We start from the raw sequence: 17400 nt of genomic DNA on the forward strand, positions 1-17400 counted from the left end.
AAAGATGATAACGGTATTGTTGTAAAAAAAAAAAAATTCTTGCACTTTGAAACCCGCACTTTGTGTTTTCAGGCCCCCAAAAAGCCTTTGCCATGTAACTGAATGGCAAAAATGTATTAAAAAAATTCTGTTTTAGCACTAATAAATATTTTTGGATTGCAAAAACTTGAAACGCATCTAGTAGTTAACTGTTTGAATAAAATAGCAGATTGATTGATAGTAGTTATTGAAGTTATTGTATAGTCACTATGACCTAAGCTGAACTGGTGTGTCAAGTAAGGGAGAATAATAATCATTTAATAAAAATAAGTTTCTTGATGTTCATTCATGTGTAGTGCAAAGTTACAAATTGGCATAAGATTGTGACAACACATTTTTATATAATGTACACAATACTTACATATTTACTTAAACATTATTGGGAGTCAGGTTATTTATTTCTGTTCAAGTAGAAATGGATTCAAGGGCTTCCGTACTACTGCACAAAAGAACGATTTTTTTAAAAGAAACAACAGAAACTCTGGAGCTCCAGAGCCATTTGCGGATTCTCAAGGACTGGCAAGGTAACCTGATTTTTTGGCTTCTGTAATTGTTAAATACTTTTAATAGTAACTATTTATTGGTAATAAAAGAATTAGCTCTATAATGTAATATTTAGTTGCCTTTATACCCTATGTTATACGTTTAGGAAATTGAATAGGTCTCTGACACTGAAATCAAGTGAAGAAAAAACAGATGATGTGGTAAGAGATGTGTTTTCATATTACATTTGATAAAACCAATAGAGCATCATACAAGTCATTCAAGTTTTGTACAGAATGCAATGTTGTAGTTTCACCCAGGCCACTATAGAGAGTTTCTGAAGGTTTAGTAGAGGTCTTCTAGACAAAACAGGAAGTAACGTACCCTCATTAAGACACCATGAGGTTTTTTTGGCTGAGTAAAATTCCTCACGCAGCTGGCGGTTGAACAGTGTGTTCTGGACATTGTTGTAAGAAGCTTTAAGTGTGTTTTTTATGTGTTTTCACAGGTTCTTATGAGTAGACCAACCTCTCCACTCCCAGAGAGCAGTTCTGCACTGTCCGTCTATTCCATGAAATTTTATACACAACAAACTACCACTTGTAAGACATGAGCAGGTACTAACAAACAGTGTCATTCTTGTTCTTGAATACCGTATTCAAAAATGTTATGCTTTCAGACAGTGAGCTGATAAAGGAAATCAAGCTACTCAAAGAGCAAAGGAAGGAGCTTGAACAAACAAGGCAAGAACTTTTCAAAAAGGGCAGAGAGCTTTTAGCCTTTAACAGACATCGAAGGAACCAAGGTATAATGCCCTCTAGAATCACATCCAATCTGATCTCATGAGAAAATGTAACTTTTATGAGGTGGCAATTACATATGAATTTGTACTCTGAGATTTGTAACAAAACATGTTTTTTAGAAGAAAAAAAAGAAAAAGAAAAAAAGTGAAGGTACACCTAACCTAAGTGTGGTACAAGGGAGAGATTCATCAAGTATAAAATAGTTACAAATTGTCGTGGGATTGTTTTAAAACATCCCCAAGCTATCATACTACCATCAATGTTCTTGTAAAGTTATCTTATATGTGAAAATTGTTTGGCCTCAGCACCTGGAAAAGCTTGATGACAACCTTTGATTGTGTCTTTCTTGGTTTCTGCCTTGCTACTCTGCCATTGATTTCAGTCATGTACTCTAACAATAATAATTAAAAGGTCTTCTATGATTCTGAGAGGTTGACCACAGAAGGAGGAGATGAATCAATGACGCGATGGTGGGGGTGCTTTAAATATTTTTGTAAATAATGGACAATTGCATTTCTGTGTGACTAATATAGGAGGTGAATTAGTTTCTGGCGAGCTGAAATGCCATTTGTCTGTGACGTGAACCAATCAGGCTTCAGGTTTCTGAGAAAAGAGAGGTTTTCCCCAAAAGCATCATATAAAATCTGACTGACACAATGCGAGTGAACCGTATCGAAAGGAAAACACTCTTCAATATCCATCATGAAGGTGGGGGAAATTATATCTTGGTTACTTTGCAACTTCATGTCTACTACGGTCAGAGTATTAGTTGACTGTCTGCTTAAGTTAACGAATCATTTTATTGGTCCCCCAAACAGACATTCTTCTAATAACTTTGCAAGACAACTTTATTTTTCTCTAACCCTAACCTAACAGTCTAATGATACTAATGAGTTAGCTGACACGTGGTTGCAAAGCTCCTTGTACTAAATGTCTTAAGTGGACTAGTGAATAACGTGTAACTGGAAGGTTTACCATTAATATGTATTGCTGAATTTATATGAATAGAATATACTGTGTGATATAAAAAAATAAGGTTAACACTTTATTTTGATGGTCCCTTTTAGACATTCTGTTGACTATAAGAAACATTCCCTCTACATGTCAACTAACTCTCATTATAGTCAGTATTGTTGTGGGAAATGACCACCACACCTTTCAGGGGCGGTTTCTTCATTAGGGCGATTGGGCGACGCACCACCAAAGTGTGAATCACATTCGCAATCTCATTCAACCAGAGAGTTACCCTACCCGTCACTGGGATATAGTCCAATCAGCGTCGTGTCACGTTCTGTGGAGTACCGCCTCTTTTTGGGCGATTTCACTCTGGCTGAGAATCGCCCAGAGTGTTCCCATAGACTTACATTCAAATATGTTTTTTTTTTTCGAACTGCAGGCACTGCAATGCATTCTCTATGGGTTCCGGGAGGGCTCGCACTAACGTGCTTACATCATCATACGTATCCTTAACTTCGATTGGTGGGAACAAACATAAGATTAAGTGAAAAATAATATTTTAAAACAATTTTGAATTTAAACAACAACAATAAAAAATGAAACACTACTTTATTATCTTTATTAAATTGATTTTTAAAAAAAAAGCGAGAGCGAGAGAGACTGTTGGGACATCTCGCGAGTTGTGGCACAGACACTAGGCTTGTTTGAGATGCGCCTCGCCTCGCCTGCAATGTAGTCGAGAGTAGGCGGCTGCAGTGAGGGGAGGAGTGAAAAAAGCGCAATAAAGCCGGACAGATCTCGGTTCTCGCAGTGAATCAGACACCTGTGAGATCAAAGGCGGATATCGCGGGATTAACGGGATTCACGCTCGTGCACGTGTTGCTAATAAACTGGATGTGATTTAAGTTCTGTTGCTTTTATATAAAAATAAATATAATGAACAAGACACCCAAAGTACTTGTTAAATATGTGTTTATCAATCTTTTTTTCTTTCTTTAATACAGACGTGTTTATTGTTTTAACAAAAATGAAATATAACCCATATGGCACTGTCAGAGAGTTTATTCACCCATATATGTATACACATAAAACATGATATCAGTTTTAAAATCAAACATTTTAAAAGAGAACAATTCATCTGTTGTTCTTTTATTTTTATTTATTTTACTTTTTTATTAGAATGCAAGTTACAAACATAGCCTACCTACAAGCACCAATTCGTGAAACAAATAGGCCTATTATACATCGACAAATAAATAAACATCAGAATAAAATTAATAATAAAATAAATCAATAAATCAAAATAAGCTTAGCTTAAATAGACAGACTTACAAACTTCATCATCTATAAAATGAGAGCTATTTTTCACTTGAACATTTTAGAGTAGGCCTAGTATATTTGAGTTACTGACTATAGCTTTCTTATTTTTAACCCGTTTAAGAGATTCACAATATATATCAGTTTCAATTAAAAAAAAAAAAAAACATGGCCTTGATTTGGAGAATTTAGCTTAATGAATATGGAATTTAGCTTCATCATGTTGTTTAAACCAATGAGCATTAAGCTGTGTCGTCAGCAAGTCGTTTCCCATCATGCTTTTGATCAGCGCAGTCGGTGGAGAGCAACTGCGCGCGACTGCAGAATCCGACCCTTCCGCCTTGCGCTCGCGAGAGTTTTTTGACATACGTCGGCATGACATCAGAGCCAGGCGGACCGTTCTCGGACACATTTCTAACCGGCATGCATCTCGCGCTGATCACCGGTGATCGATTCTGCGCAGAATTTGCTCATCTCAAACAAGCCTACTCAGACAGTTGAACTTGAACAACGTCATGGCAAACACAGTCCTTTAGAAGCCTACACAGCAAATTTCAGGAGTTGAAAAATCATGAGTTCGGCAAAAAGTTATTTTTTTAACTCTAACTACACTCTGTGTTATTGGATACTCCCGGGCTGTGTTGTATTTTGGAGTTCATTCATTGGTGTTCAGGTGTGTTTTGGTTTTAACGCTAACGTTACACCTGGAGTTATTTTTGAGAAGTGCGCCACGACACGACCCTGCAGCTGGACAAAGGAATAATGGACTTATGTGCCTCGTCGTGAGGTAGGTAAAAGTGTATATAAAACTATTTAAAAATGTTCTATATTTTCTGACAAACACGTTTGGTCATCGCGTAGCAGCTACGTTATAGGCTATACTGTTTACTAACGTCAACAACTATGACAAACTTGCTGTTGAACGTTTGTTTACTTGTTTCAAATTTTGAAATGGCTATTTGCGTGGGGTTTTGTCGATGTAAACGAGTTAACATTAGCTAACCGTCTTTCCATTCACCGTGTTTCTGAAAATGAGTGTTTTACCGTGAAATTGATGCATCAATGCATTACAGGCATACGTGGTTACAAAATTGCAGTGTCTAACGTTACCCTGGAAAATAAGATATAGCTGTGCTGTGTAGGCCTGCAATTATAACGTTAGGCTACGTATTAGTGGTGACCCACGATGTGCGTGATTTTCAGCTAATATATTTTTGCATTCTCAATGAATGGTGCTAGATTATGCCTCACACTGTTGTTTTTGTGATCTTCAGATACGACTGTCCTGCAGACAACCGGTTGAAGTTACTCCTCCTCAAATCTGAACCAAATGGATTTGCTGAAATAAAGGCAGTAAATCAAGAATATGGTGTTCAGTGTAGTAATTTCCACACAAAACATTATATTGTGTTGAATAAATGTTAACTCTAAGAAGTGTTAAACTAAATATATTTATTTTTTAAGTGTTACTTTTTAACACTGGTAATGAGTTCATATAATTATTTTTAGACTTACATTTACTCTCCGTAGGATTAGTATTTTAACTCCATAAAGAGTTACATTTTAACTCTGAAAAAGTGTTAATTTAACTCTGCACTGGAGTCTGTAGTGATGGTCTCACAACTCTCAGATTTAATCAAAAATATCTTAATTTGTGTTCCGAAGATGAACGAAGGTCTGACGGGGTTGGGACAACATGAGGTTGAGTAATTACTGACATAATTTTCATTTTTGTGTGAACTATCTCTTTAAGTGAGTAATGTGATAAAATAAGTGTAATAATAGTGAGTATAGAAACAAGAAGATTTATTGTTATTAAGTCACTTTATTTGTCATTAATATTAAAGTGAAGTTGACTTTACATGCTTAAGATGTTAATTAATCCATTGCATGGGTGAGCCTTGTCCTTATCAATCATCCAAATATTTGCCCCCCTGAGAGATTTTGCAGGAGCCGCCACTGCCTTCTACAGTAAAATGCTACAACAACTTCAAGCCAGAGATGGTGCAAATCGACGACTGCAAGTGTGGTGGTTACAAAAGGAGATATGTAATTGTAAAGAAATAAGTAGATAAACAGCAGAAAATATATATATGATATGTAAGATGTGACAACAAGAGAATGTATTTCTGGTACATGTTTTTTTTGTGATTATTTCTGTGACGATTAATGTTCCCTGCTCTCGTTCGATTATTTGATTGCTTTTGCCTTTTGGGAGTGTTTGCCTGCTTGACAGGGAGGGGGCTCACTCGCGCTGCTCAAACAATACAGAGGCTGCGTCCAAAACCGCATACTCAATGAGTAGGTACTTAATTTCAATAAGTACTTACTCAACGAGCGCTAAAAGAGTAGGTACTTTATAGCCAAATCTCGTTGAGTATGAATGAGAACCGGACATCTGCCATGTTGACGTTATCATGTGACCTACTACGACGTGTTATCATCATATCACAAGCGCAAAGAAATGAGCGACACGTTTAATTCTTCTATCTATAAATATCTTGACATTGATGAAACTTTCTCATTTTGTTGTGGTATTGTTGAAGAAACAGCTGATATTTTTTTTTTATTAAGAAACCCCCAAATCGTCACCTCTTGAATATATGTTGTTAATTTCTTTATTTTATACCCAAAACGTTTCTCCTTTAAGTTTTCCTCCTTTTCTTGATGAATTTACCTCGTTTCATCCCTCAGACCTATAACAACAAAACAACAACATTTTTCATTTAGGCCTATTATGAAGAACTATTTAAAGATATTTAGCCTTGTTATTGTTCCTTTTTCCTGTATTATGATGTAAACAAACCAATGATCTTTATGTTTTCTGTTTTGTCATTATGACTATTATGGTATCTTTCCATGATCTTGTATGTAATACGTTTATAAGGTTAAATTATGAGTGACAGGTGTACTAACACTTCATACCATCAGTGACTCGACAGCACAACCTAGAACAGTTTTCCTCTGCGTTTGTAATGTCTGCACAAAGGAGACGGGCAGCTGCTCGAAGATCTCTTTTGGAGAAAACTGTTGATTTTATACTCGAAAAATGTAAGTATCACTCCTTAAAAATTAATATTACCTCAGAATGAATTGCATTGTTAGCCCACCCCAAAACTTAAACAAAATAATAATATTAAATGCTGACCAATACTTAATTATATAACTTTTTTATATACTAAAAATATAATTTAATATAACAAGCAAAATGTAATTTGTTTTGTCATATGACAGTTATGCATGAATACATTTATATTCATAAATGCAGTGAAACATCTCAATTATCAGTCAATCGATGAATTAATGGATACATTAATTAAATAATTAAATTTTATATACTGACAACAATAATAAAAATGAATAAATGAGTAAAAGAACAAATAAAAGTAACCATCACAATAAACAAATGCATTATACAAGTCAACAACACATGAAACAAAGCTTTATTCAAACTACAAGCATGTATTTACAGCCGCTGAACACCACATCATGCCGACTCAACACAGCGGTTCCCATTCTGCAGCTTTATTCTGATGAATTCACCAGAGGGGACTGTGCCTTCTTCCCAGAGCTTGTTGTTGTGCTGCGCTTCACAATCTGAGGCAATAAGGGCAGGTGGAGAGATCGGGGGTCTCGTAAAGGCAGGTGGAGAGATGGAGGGACTCATAAGGGCAGGTGGAGAGTTGGAGGGTCTCATCCATGGCACCACTTCCAGGATGCACCTCTGGGCTCCTCATCCTCAGTGCTCACACCAGTCTGCAGACATTTCAGATCCTACAAAAATGCACAAACATTATACAAAAGCAGTCATTTTAACACAATGTCATTTGATTTATCTATTAAAAATAACCTTACTTTATATTTGAGTAAAATCCCTAAAACAAATGCTGCCATCATCTTTCCTTGCAGGTCCTGCTCCACCACAAAAGCTATGCAGCAAATGCACAGAAATCAAGAATCAGAAAAGTGTTGTAATGTCTCTACTTGAATTTACAATAATTCAAATAAACTACAAATTAAGATTGAATAGATTTTGATATCCATTTCTGTAGTATACTCACCCAAAGCCTTTGATGACAGCATTCAGCATCATGAGCCTCTCTCCACCGGATAAACACACGCGTGTTCTTCTGTCCTTGTAACATACAGACAAGATTCACATTACGAGCTCAACACTGAATTTACATGCTGAGGTTGATGTGTTAACTCACTTTTAATCCAACTTAAATGTTCCTTAATATATCAACACTAATAAGGGACAAATTAAATATAACATATTTAGTTACTTTATAGATTTGTTTATTTACCGTATTTACAGCACATTTGTCTAATGTAAGTAGTGTTGACAACAGTGAATTATCCTTCATAATAGCACACATAACGTTACATCACTCATATGTATTTTTCATGTTGGGATGTGCTCATCTGCAATACTTAAACAATATTTTCATTTCAGATGTAAATATACATTTTAAATAAGCGTGTTTAAGATGTAACGTTATATGGTTATGTAAATCCATTTTAGAAACTTACGTGTAACGTTAGCCTACTTACTGGAGCTCCCCTGTTTAACTAACTAATAAAACATGTGTTTACAGCAAAATCACAACTATACTATACTGTCTAACTTAAGTCCTTTAGACCTTCAACAGTTAAAACGTTTACTCTATAGTAGTTTAACACATACGATTTAAACACAAGGAACCGTGTTTACTCACATTTGAAAACCCCCTGCTTCGCTGATCTCCGCGATGTTGATAATGACGAATGCTCTCCCGTGGCCTCCTGGGATAGAAGAGTATCCATCGGATGAACACTCAAAAATCTTGGCGAAAGCAGGTGATCATCCGGGAACTTCTCGCCTACTCTTTTATGAGTACTGAGGTTTCGGACATACTACTCCTTTCAAATACTGTTTTCCCCTACTATATAGTACGAAAGTAGGAATATTCGGACGTACTATAAGTATACGTATGCCCGAATCTCGCGATAATTAGTACGTCACTCTGGTAATTCTCGCCTACTCTTTTTGGATACTAAGGATTCGGACATACTTATTCACTCGCCTACTGCTTTTTCCCTACTATATAGTAGGGAAGTATGCGGTTTCGGACGCAGCCAGACTCTGATAAGTGAAGCAGCAGCAGCTGCTATATATATTCATTTATACATATTTCTCCCCTCATCAGGCGGTGAGGGTATTACATTTTGGAGGCACCGCTGGGATGAAATGCAGTGAAGGTCGGCGTCCATAGATGATGGTCTACCTCCAGTGTCATTCATTCTGACTTGTGGCTGAGGTGAACAGAGTGAGAACGGCTGGCGTCCACGTTGAGTTCGGAAGAAGAGTGCGTGCTATCTGAGGTTGATCGTCGATACCCGGAACATTGCCATTTTCCGACCAGCTAAGACTGCTTTTCTGCATCATACACTGCACACACTCACAGCCTAAGTGAACCATGGATCAGTTAGAGGACTTAAGACTTGAAGTGATAGGAGTATTGTATTCACTATCAAGAGAAAACCTTGTGAAATTGTGTGATTTCTTGAATATTGAAGGGAGTGAACATGTTATCGACAAAAGCCACTCATTTGTCATTTCTGCACCAGTGAAACGTCTTGAAAGGGAGGGCTTATAGATGAACTGGAAGATAATGGCATGTCAGAACTTTTGTGTGTAAGACAAAATTTGGGAACTTCAACAGGGCAGTGAAAATACCTCCGAACAACAGACAGCACATGTGATTCAGAGAGTGACTGTAGACTCAGTAGTGCAGGTCACAGAGCAGGAAAAGCTACAAAAAGAAATTGATACGTTGCAGTTAGCTTTGCAAAAACTAATTGAACAAAAACATAACATCGTTACAAGCACACAGCAGAATGTTAGTGCCCCACACCACACAAACATGCAGCTAAAAGCTATGACACACAGCAAAGCTTAGACACACACACTACCAACCTAAAGTGTCACTCAGCGTCAACACGACCAATTATGTCAACATGGAGCAGGGAGTTCAAAATATCTGGCCAGATAGGTGAACCTGGGCAAAGAGACAAACTCTCCTTTCTCAAGTCTAGCTCACCAAATTGAACATGGACGGAGCAGAGGTTACTCTGAGCTTGAAATTGTTGATGCTGTAATCCGAGCAATTGCACCAGGCATGCAGCTTCGTAGCTACCTAGAGGGATAGACAAACCTTACACTGTCCACATTAAGACGGATTCTCAGGGCTCATTTCCAAGAAAAGGGTGCCACTGAGCTGTATAAACAACTTACCTCAGAGGTACAGAGCAGCAAAGAGACCCCGCAAAGCTTTCTTGTCCGCTGTCTGGATTTACGACAAAAGATTCTGTTTGCTTCACAGGAGGCCGAATCCAGTTTGAAGTATGACCCACAGCTAGTCCAAAGCATGTTTCTCCACACTATCCTGACGGGCCTACAGAATGACAGCATTAGAGGTGATCTGCGACCCTATTTGACACAAACTGATGTAAGTGATGAACTAGATAAAGTCAACCTGGCGTGCACCCACGAAGCTGAGCGCCAAAGTAAAAAGAAACTTGTCCAGCCATGCACCACTAAAGTACACACAGTTCAATCGAGTGATACCACTCTAGAGAAAAAAGGAAAAACACCACCTCAGCACAATCCAGAGAAGACCGAACTTCAGATCTTAGGTGAGCTGAGAGAAATGCGTTCAGGCATGGCACTGTTGAGAGACCTCAGTGCGGAGGTATCTCAAATTAAAGAGTCAATCAAGCAACCTCAGGTCATGTCTACTCAGTGTCCCCCGCTGACTAGCGCATCCCTGCCACAGACTCAATATCCTGCTCAGACTCAATATCCACCTCAATATTACTTGCAGCCTTGCGACCAGAGGAGAGAGACAGTTCCACGACCACAGTGGCTCCCAGCACAACGCTATCACCCTCCTGCGACTCGAGTAAGGAAATGCTTTGCATGTCAACAAAGTGGATTGGATGTCTACTGTAGTCACTGTTACAAGTGTGGTGGTAGCGACCATTTCTCAGCTGGCTGTCGAGCACGGATGCCCATGACAGAACAGAGATGGTTCTTTAAACGAGGACAGGTCACGACCGCGGGACAGGCAGTGACCGGTGCGATGGAAGAGTCCTGTCAAAGCTGTTCATTTGGTGGCACTATCCACCCTGACCTCATATTGAGACACTGTGAGACTGGTAAGCAAACATTGTACCGCTCTGGGGCATGTCAATCTAATCACCGGACAGAAATTGGGAAACGACGCAATCAGTCCTCCAATGTCATTATAAATTCTGCTTTGCCAAAAAGGAAATCGAAAGAAAAAATGTCTATGGGTACTGCTTTTGTGGGGAAGCAGTGTCTGGTACAATGTTACATACAAGGCCAGCTTGTTGATGTATTATGGGATACAGGGTCTCAAGTGTGTATAGTGGATGAACTGTGGAAAAACAAACACTTACCTAATATCAGACTGAGAAATGTTGCAGAGCTAATTGATGCACCTGAAGGACTCTGCCTTGTGGCGGCAAACGGACAGGACATACCTTATGCAGGGTGGATGGAAGTGACTTTTGGGTTGGCATCCAATGAAGTGAAAACAAAAGAACTGATCATACCTGTGTTGGTGATGAAGGGCAGAGAGCTACGTCATCCTATCATTGGATACAATGTGATTGGCTGAGTTAATTCCTTGTTGTTCACTATTTGCTCAATCACCAATGAATCGGTGGAGAGAGAAAAAGTTCAAGCTTTCATTGAGCAAGTTCATGCAGAAACATCGTGTGAATATTTAGTCAAAACAAAAAAAGAAAATGTTCATGTGCCCAAACACACATCAGTACAAATTGAATGCAGAGTACAGTCACATCAACCAAAAGTAGATACATTGCTACTTTTTGAGCCTGACGTTAACCCACAGTGGGCAGAGGGGTTGGAGTTCTGTGAGATGATTGTAACCCTGCGACAACACGCATCTCCCCACATAATTGTCAGTGTACAGAATCCTACGGATCATGACCTACTGTTAACAGGCAAAATGGTCATAGGCACAGTGCAACCTGTACAGGCAGTGTATCCAACTGCTACTTGTGAGGGACCTGACTTAACTTCCGTGAGGGTCAATCAAATAACAGATGAAACCGGCCATACCTCTGACATCGCATGGGAACCACCTCTGGACTTAAGCCATCTTAGTGAGTCCAGAAGACACATTGTAAGACAGATGCTGAGAGAGGAAGCAGCTTCCTTTTCGAAATCCGATGATGACATTGGCTGCATAGATGGGCTGCAGTTGACTATCTCGCTAACAGACTCTACCCCAGTCGCACGCACTTACCAGTCAGTACCTCGTCCCCTGTACAAAGAAATAAAGGATTACCTACACGATCTCATTGCCCAAGGATATGGGTTAAACAGTCAAACTCGCCGTATTCCTCACCAGTGGTCTGCGTCCGGAAAAAGGATGGTAGTTTGCGGTTGTGTATTGACTACAGAGAATTAAATCGGAAAACAAACCCTGACCGACAGCCCATTTCACGTGTTCAGGATATCATGGACAGTCTTGGAGGAAACAGCTGGTTCTCACTACTTGACCAAGGAAAAGCATACCATCATGGTTTCATGGCCAAAGAGAGTAGACCCATGACAGCTTTCGGAACACCATGGGGGTTGTATAAATGGATTCGCATCCCTTTTGGTCTGATGAACGCTCCAGCAGCTTTCCAACGCTGCATGCAAGAGTGCCTGAAGGACCTCAGATACGATTGCTGTGTCCCCTACCTTGATGACACGCTAGTGTTCAGCAAATCCTTTGAAGACCATGTCAATGATGTGAAAAGAGTTCTGCAGCATTTAAGGCGATATGGGATCAAACTCAAGCCGAGTAAATGTGAGATGTTCAGGCGGGAAGTTCGTTACCTGGGGAGGATTGTGTCCGCGGAAGGAAGTAAAATTGACCCTGCTGACACCGAGGCTGTGAGAGCCCTGAGAGAGAAAAGACCCAGCACGGTGGGACAGTTGAGAGCCGTACTTGGCCTGTTAAGTTACTATAGGCAGTACATCAAAGATTTCTCCAAGATCGCTGGGCCGCTCTATGACTTTCTGAAAGGAGAAGTGGAGACAAAGGGCGAAAGATACAATGGAACCACCACCAAGTGTACAAAAAACAAAAAGAAAGGAGTGCCTTCTCAGAAGCCCATTTTATGGACAGAAAAATATCAGCAGAGATTGGAGAAACTAATAGACTGCTTGGCAGAACCTCCGGTCCTTGGATTTCCTGATTTCTCGCAGCCGTTTATACTCCATACGGATGCCTCAAACCAGGGACTTGGTGCTGTTCTGTACCAAAGGCAAGAGGGGAAACTCAGAGTCATTGCTTATGGATCCCGTACACTGACAGCCTCTGAAAGAAATTATCATCTTCACTCAGGGAAATTGGAGTTTCTAGCCTTAAAGTGGTCCATCACAGAGAAGTTCCGTGATTACCTGTACTACGCACCCACCTTTACAGTATACAGCGACAACAATCCGCTTACTTATGTACTGACCAGTGCCAAGCTCAATGCGACTGGATCCAGGTGGGTTGCGGAGCTCGCGGATTTCCATTTCACCATAAAATACCGCCCTGGCAGAGAAAACATTGATGCAGACAGCTTATCCAGGATGCCGCTGGAAATTGGAACCATGATGGAGCAATGTACAGAGGAACTCTCATCCGATTGCGTTGAAGCAACCATACAGGCTGTAGAAGTTCAAGATCCTGCCATGTCGTGGACAGCCATGAGTTCGCTTTATGATCCGACGGAGCGTGCTGAGTCAGGCCAGTCTTTTTCCACCGATGAGGTACGACAAGCGCAGGGGAGTGACACCCACATTGGACCTGTAGTACAATGTAAGAGGGCTGGTGAAAAACTCTCCAGACACTTATTAAGGACATTCAGTGCACAGGGTAGAAGTTTGCTGCGTCAATGGGACAAACTATGCATTGGAGAGGATGGAATACTCCGCCGGAAGACAGCTACCCGATCTCAGCTTGTGCTGCCTGAAATATATAAACAACGTATCCTGCAGGAGTTGCATAGTAAAATGGGGCATCAAGGAGTGGAGAGGACGACGTCATTGATTGTAGACAGATTCTTCTGGCCCAAAATGCAGGCTGAAATTGAACATTTCGTGACCAAGAGTTGTAACTGTCTGAAACAAAAGAAACCAAGTAGAGAAACCAGAGCACCACTAATGAATATTGTCACCACTCACCCATTTGAACTCGTTTCCATTGACTTTTTGCACCTGGACAGGAGTAAGGGAGGGTACGAATATATCCTGGTGATAATTGATCACTTCACAAGGTTTGCGCAAGTGTACGCCACCACATCAAAATCTGCAAAAACTGTCGCTGATCGAATATTCAATGACTATGCACTGAAATTTGGATTTCCCCAAAAGATTCATCACGACCAGGGAGCAGAATTTGAGAATCAGTTGCTTTACCAGTTAAAAAAAAGACTTGTGGAATTGCAGGATCGCGAACAACCTCATACCACCCGCAAGGAAACGGACAGGTTGAACGTTTCAACCGGACATTGCTCCAGATGTTAAAAACCTTGACAGAAACAGAGAAGTCCAACTGGAAGGTGTCATTGAATAAACTTACTTTTGCCTACAACAGTACGCGATGTGAGGTTACTGGATTTTCACCATTCTATCTCTTGTTTGGGAGAGATAGACTACCTGTTGACTTGCTCTTTGGATTAACGGCAGCGAAAGGGACTAACAACCATAAGGAATATGTAAAGAGATGGAGGCAAGGAATGCAGGAAGCTTTTGAGATTGCCAAAGAAAACAGCAAGAAGACAGCAGAAAGAAACAAAAGGAACCATGAGGGTAAAGTGAGGAACTCAGTGTTGCACCCAGGAGATTGTGTTCTGGTGCGAAATCTCACACCCAGAGGAGGTACAGGAAAGCTTCGCAATCACTGGGAAGATGATATACACACAGTTATTCGTCGAATGGGAGAAGAAAGCCCTGTTTATGAAGTTAAGCCGGAGCGAGGAAAGGGAAGATCGATGGGTTCTTCATCGAAATCTCTTGTTACCGTGTGATTACCTGCCAATGGAAATGGAGATCAGAACGCAACCAAAGACAAAGAGAAAAGTGGATGAACCTACCTCTGTAGAAGGGGATGATTCTAGCTCAGAGGAAGACGATGAAGGATGTAGTCAGTGGTACTTACCTGCAGTCCAGTCTCAGCAACCTGTGGAAGGAAACAGTGAGTTAGAAAACAGAAACTTACCAGTTATCTGGCCCCGTGAACCTGAAACGGAAAGGATCATGAAACAGAAGTTCGAATGGGAAATGAGGAGATACCCCAACAGAAAGTTGATGTGCTGGAGGAGGAACAAGCTGGAGGAAATTCTGACGATGCAGCAGATAAAGCCCTGTGGGGAACTAACAGTGAAGAAGAACAGGAGTGTAGATTGCCTAAGAGAGAGAGGAGACCACCTAAGACATTCACCTATGATTACCTGCAGGGTACCCCTGCATGCTATAATGTAGAGCAAATGAACACAATAGCGTTTCAATCCACGCCATATGAAATGCACAGCATGACTCCATGGACTTACCCAGCATCACAGTATCAGCCAGTATACTTTTACCCATACAAAGACTTATATGCACACTGAAAAGAATGGATTAGAGAGAAAAAAAGCAGTATTAGGAGGACAAGAGACTATGCAGTCCCCTACACATACCTTTATTGATGAACTGAACATACAGTTAACTTGCAGTGCATACATAAGTTAGACCATTTGCACATAAAACAGCACCACCTAAAGAAAGAAAGTGAAAACAAAGTAATGTCGAGACGACATGTATTTTCGAGGGGGAGAGTGTGGTGGTTACAAAAGGAGATATGTAATTGTAAAGAAATAAGTAGATAAACAGTAGAAAATATATATATGATATGTTAGATGTGACAACAAGAGAATGTATTTCTGGTACATGTTTTTTTTTGTGATTATTTCTGTGACGATTAATGTTCCCTGCTCTCGTTCGATTATTTGATTGCTTTTGCCTTTTGGGAGTGTTCGCCTGCTTGACAGGGAGGGGGCTCACGCGCGCTGCTCAAACAATACAGACTCTGATAAGTGAAGCAGCAGCAGCTCCGTGTCCTGTATTCATTTATACATATTTCTCCCCTCATCAGGCGGTGAGGGTACTACACAAGCAAAGAAACTATCAAGCACAAAGTTGAAGGTAGATTAAAGGAGCAAAACGCAAGTATCTGAGTTTTTGCAGAACTACGCCCCCTCTGGCGACAAGCGAAACTGCGTGCGCACTCACACACACACATACACACACGTTTGCACGAGCTGTTCATAACCAAAGGAGCATCAGCCGCACACTGTGCGGCACACATCTTTTGTTACAGTCATAATGAGGTAATACAGTTATAAATCTGCAGGTCATTTAAAATATATGAAAGGAAAGGCATTCGAGTACACGTGTGTGTGTGAGGGGAAAACAGGGGTAGTAGAAAACTTCGGTTTTTGTTTCCATCTATCTCCATATTGAACTGTTTTATGTGCTTACTGTATCCATGTATGATTGTATAATTATGGAAACACGTTCATGAACAATATAAGTTATTACTTTGTATAGGACCCGTTTGAGCCCTAGAGCAGACCGGAGATATCTCCGTTTGTTGAAAGCCTTCCCGATGTTGACTCTCGTCTTATTCCGACGAAATCCATTACAAATCCGTCTCGAATGCGTTTCGGAGGGCAACCTGGGGCCTCATGTATAAACGTTGCGTACGCACAAAATGGGCATAGAAATATGCGCACGCATTTTTCCACGCGCACATCGGGATTTATAAAAAATAAACTCGGCGTAAATAAGTGCCCACCGTAAGGATGCTCTTGACCGTGCGTACGCACTCTTTTAGAAGAGTATGGGTTTTGGCGACACCGATGGTGAGCTGGAGTCAAATGTCTTTTTGCTTACTATTAGACAGAGAATCTAAAGAAAATTATACATCTACAGAAAGATAATACAAATATAATTTCACAAACCTATCATCACTTGCAAACATCCATCCCTTCTTAAATGACCGCGCCAGCACGCGCGTTGGGCCGTTTGGTGAAACTGACGCACATATAGCCTATAATCTAACGGCAGATGAAGTAAAACCGTAAATCTTCATTATGAGTCCAAATCATAAATACAGTCCATATTCACAATAACAGTTTAAATAAATAAGAGAATGGTTTAAACTATGTTTTACTTCTGATATAAACATTTAGATTAATTATGCCATTAAAATATGAAAAATATATATATTTTCATAAGATAAAATATTTTAAATATGAGTTAAACTCTTAAACTACATGAAATCATTACTGAAAAGTTACAATATATATATATATATATATATATATATATATATTCAATAAAAAGAAATAGACCTATTTGTTGTGGATGCATTGCTTTTGAACACTTTTCTTCTGGCATGCTGTGTTTTAATGTTTTAACAAGAGATTGTCTGAGAAAACTGTTTCGTGCAAATAATGCACAACCATGTCTATCTCTTTCCATTAAAATACAAATCAATTAAAAATACTATTTGGCCAGTGGAAAAGATTGAGAAAAACTTTCTCTGAAATGTATTTAACACTATTTGATTTAATCATTCAAAAACAAGGCAAGGATATAGGCCATTAAAACAAAATGTTTGTAATAATGTGACGGCACATCCGCATTTCATATTTTTCTAACGTCTTGTACCGTTAAACTTGG

General features: G+C 39.7%; 1 protein-coding gene and 1 long non-coding RNA gene across 3 annotated transcripts in view; one reads left to right on the plus strand and one right to left on the minus strand.

Annotated features, from left to right (window-relative positions):
* The window catches only part of spata1 (spermatogenesis associated 1), a 37453-nt gene that overhangs the window by 2871 nt on the left and 17182 nt on the right, over positions 1-17400 (plus strand). The window contains 6 exon segments of the mRNA XM_089125361.1: positions 474-563; positions 689-743; positions 1031-1124; positions 1202-1327; positions 5541-5603; positions 15809-15858. Coding sequence (XP_088981487.1) covers positions 474-563; positions 689-743; positions 1031-1124; positions 1202-1327; positions 5541-5603; positions 15809-15858 — 478 coding nt within the window.
* On the minus strand, positions 7011-8716 carry LOC148970118 (uncharacterized). 2 transcript variants are annotated; one of them, XR_016148615.1, is made up of 4 exons: positions 8318-8716; positions 7661-7729; positions 7455-7528; positions 7011-7373 (listed from the first exon to the last, which is right to left on the minus strand). It is a non-coding gene; the product is annotated as an uncharacterized LOC148970118 (long non-coding RNA). The 2 variants fall into 2 exon arrangements; XR_016148616.1 differs by having other exon boundaries at positions 7661-7734.

This window comes from Pimephales promelas, chromosome 21 (assembly GCF_988280905.1).
Source record: "Pimephales promelas chromosome 21, fPimPro1.hap1.1, whole genome shotgun sequence".
Classification (NCBI taxonomy): Eukaryota; Metazoa; Chordata; class Actinopteri; order Cypriniformes; family Leuciscidae; genus Pimephales; species Pimephales promelas.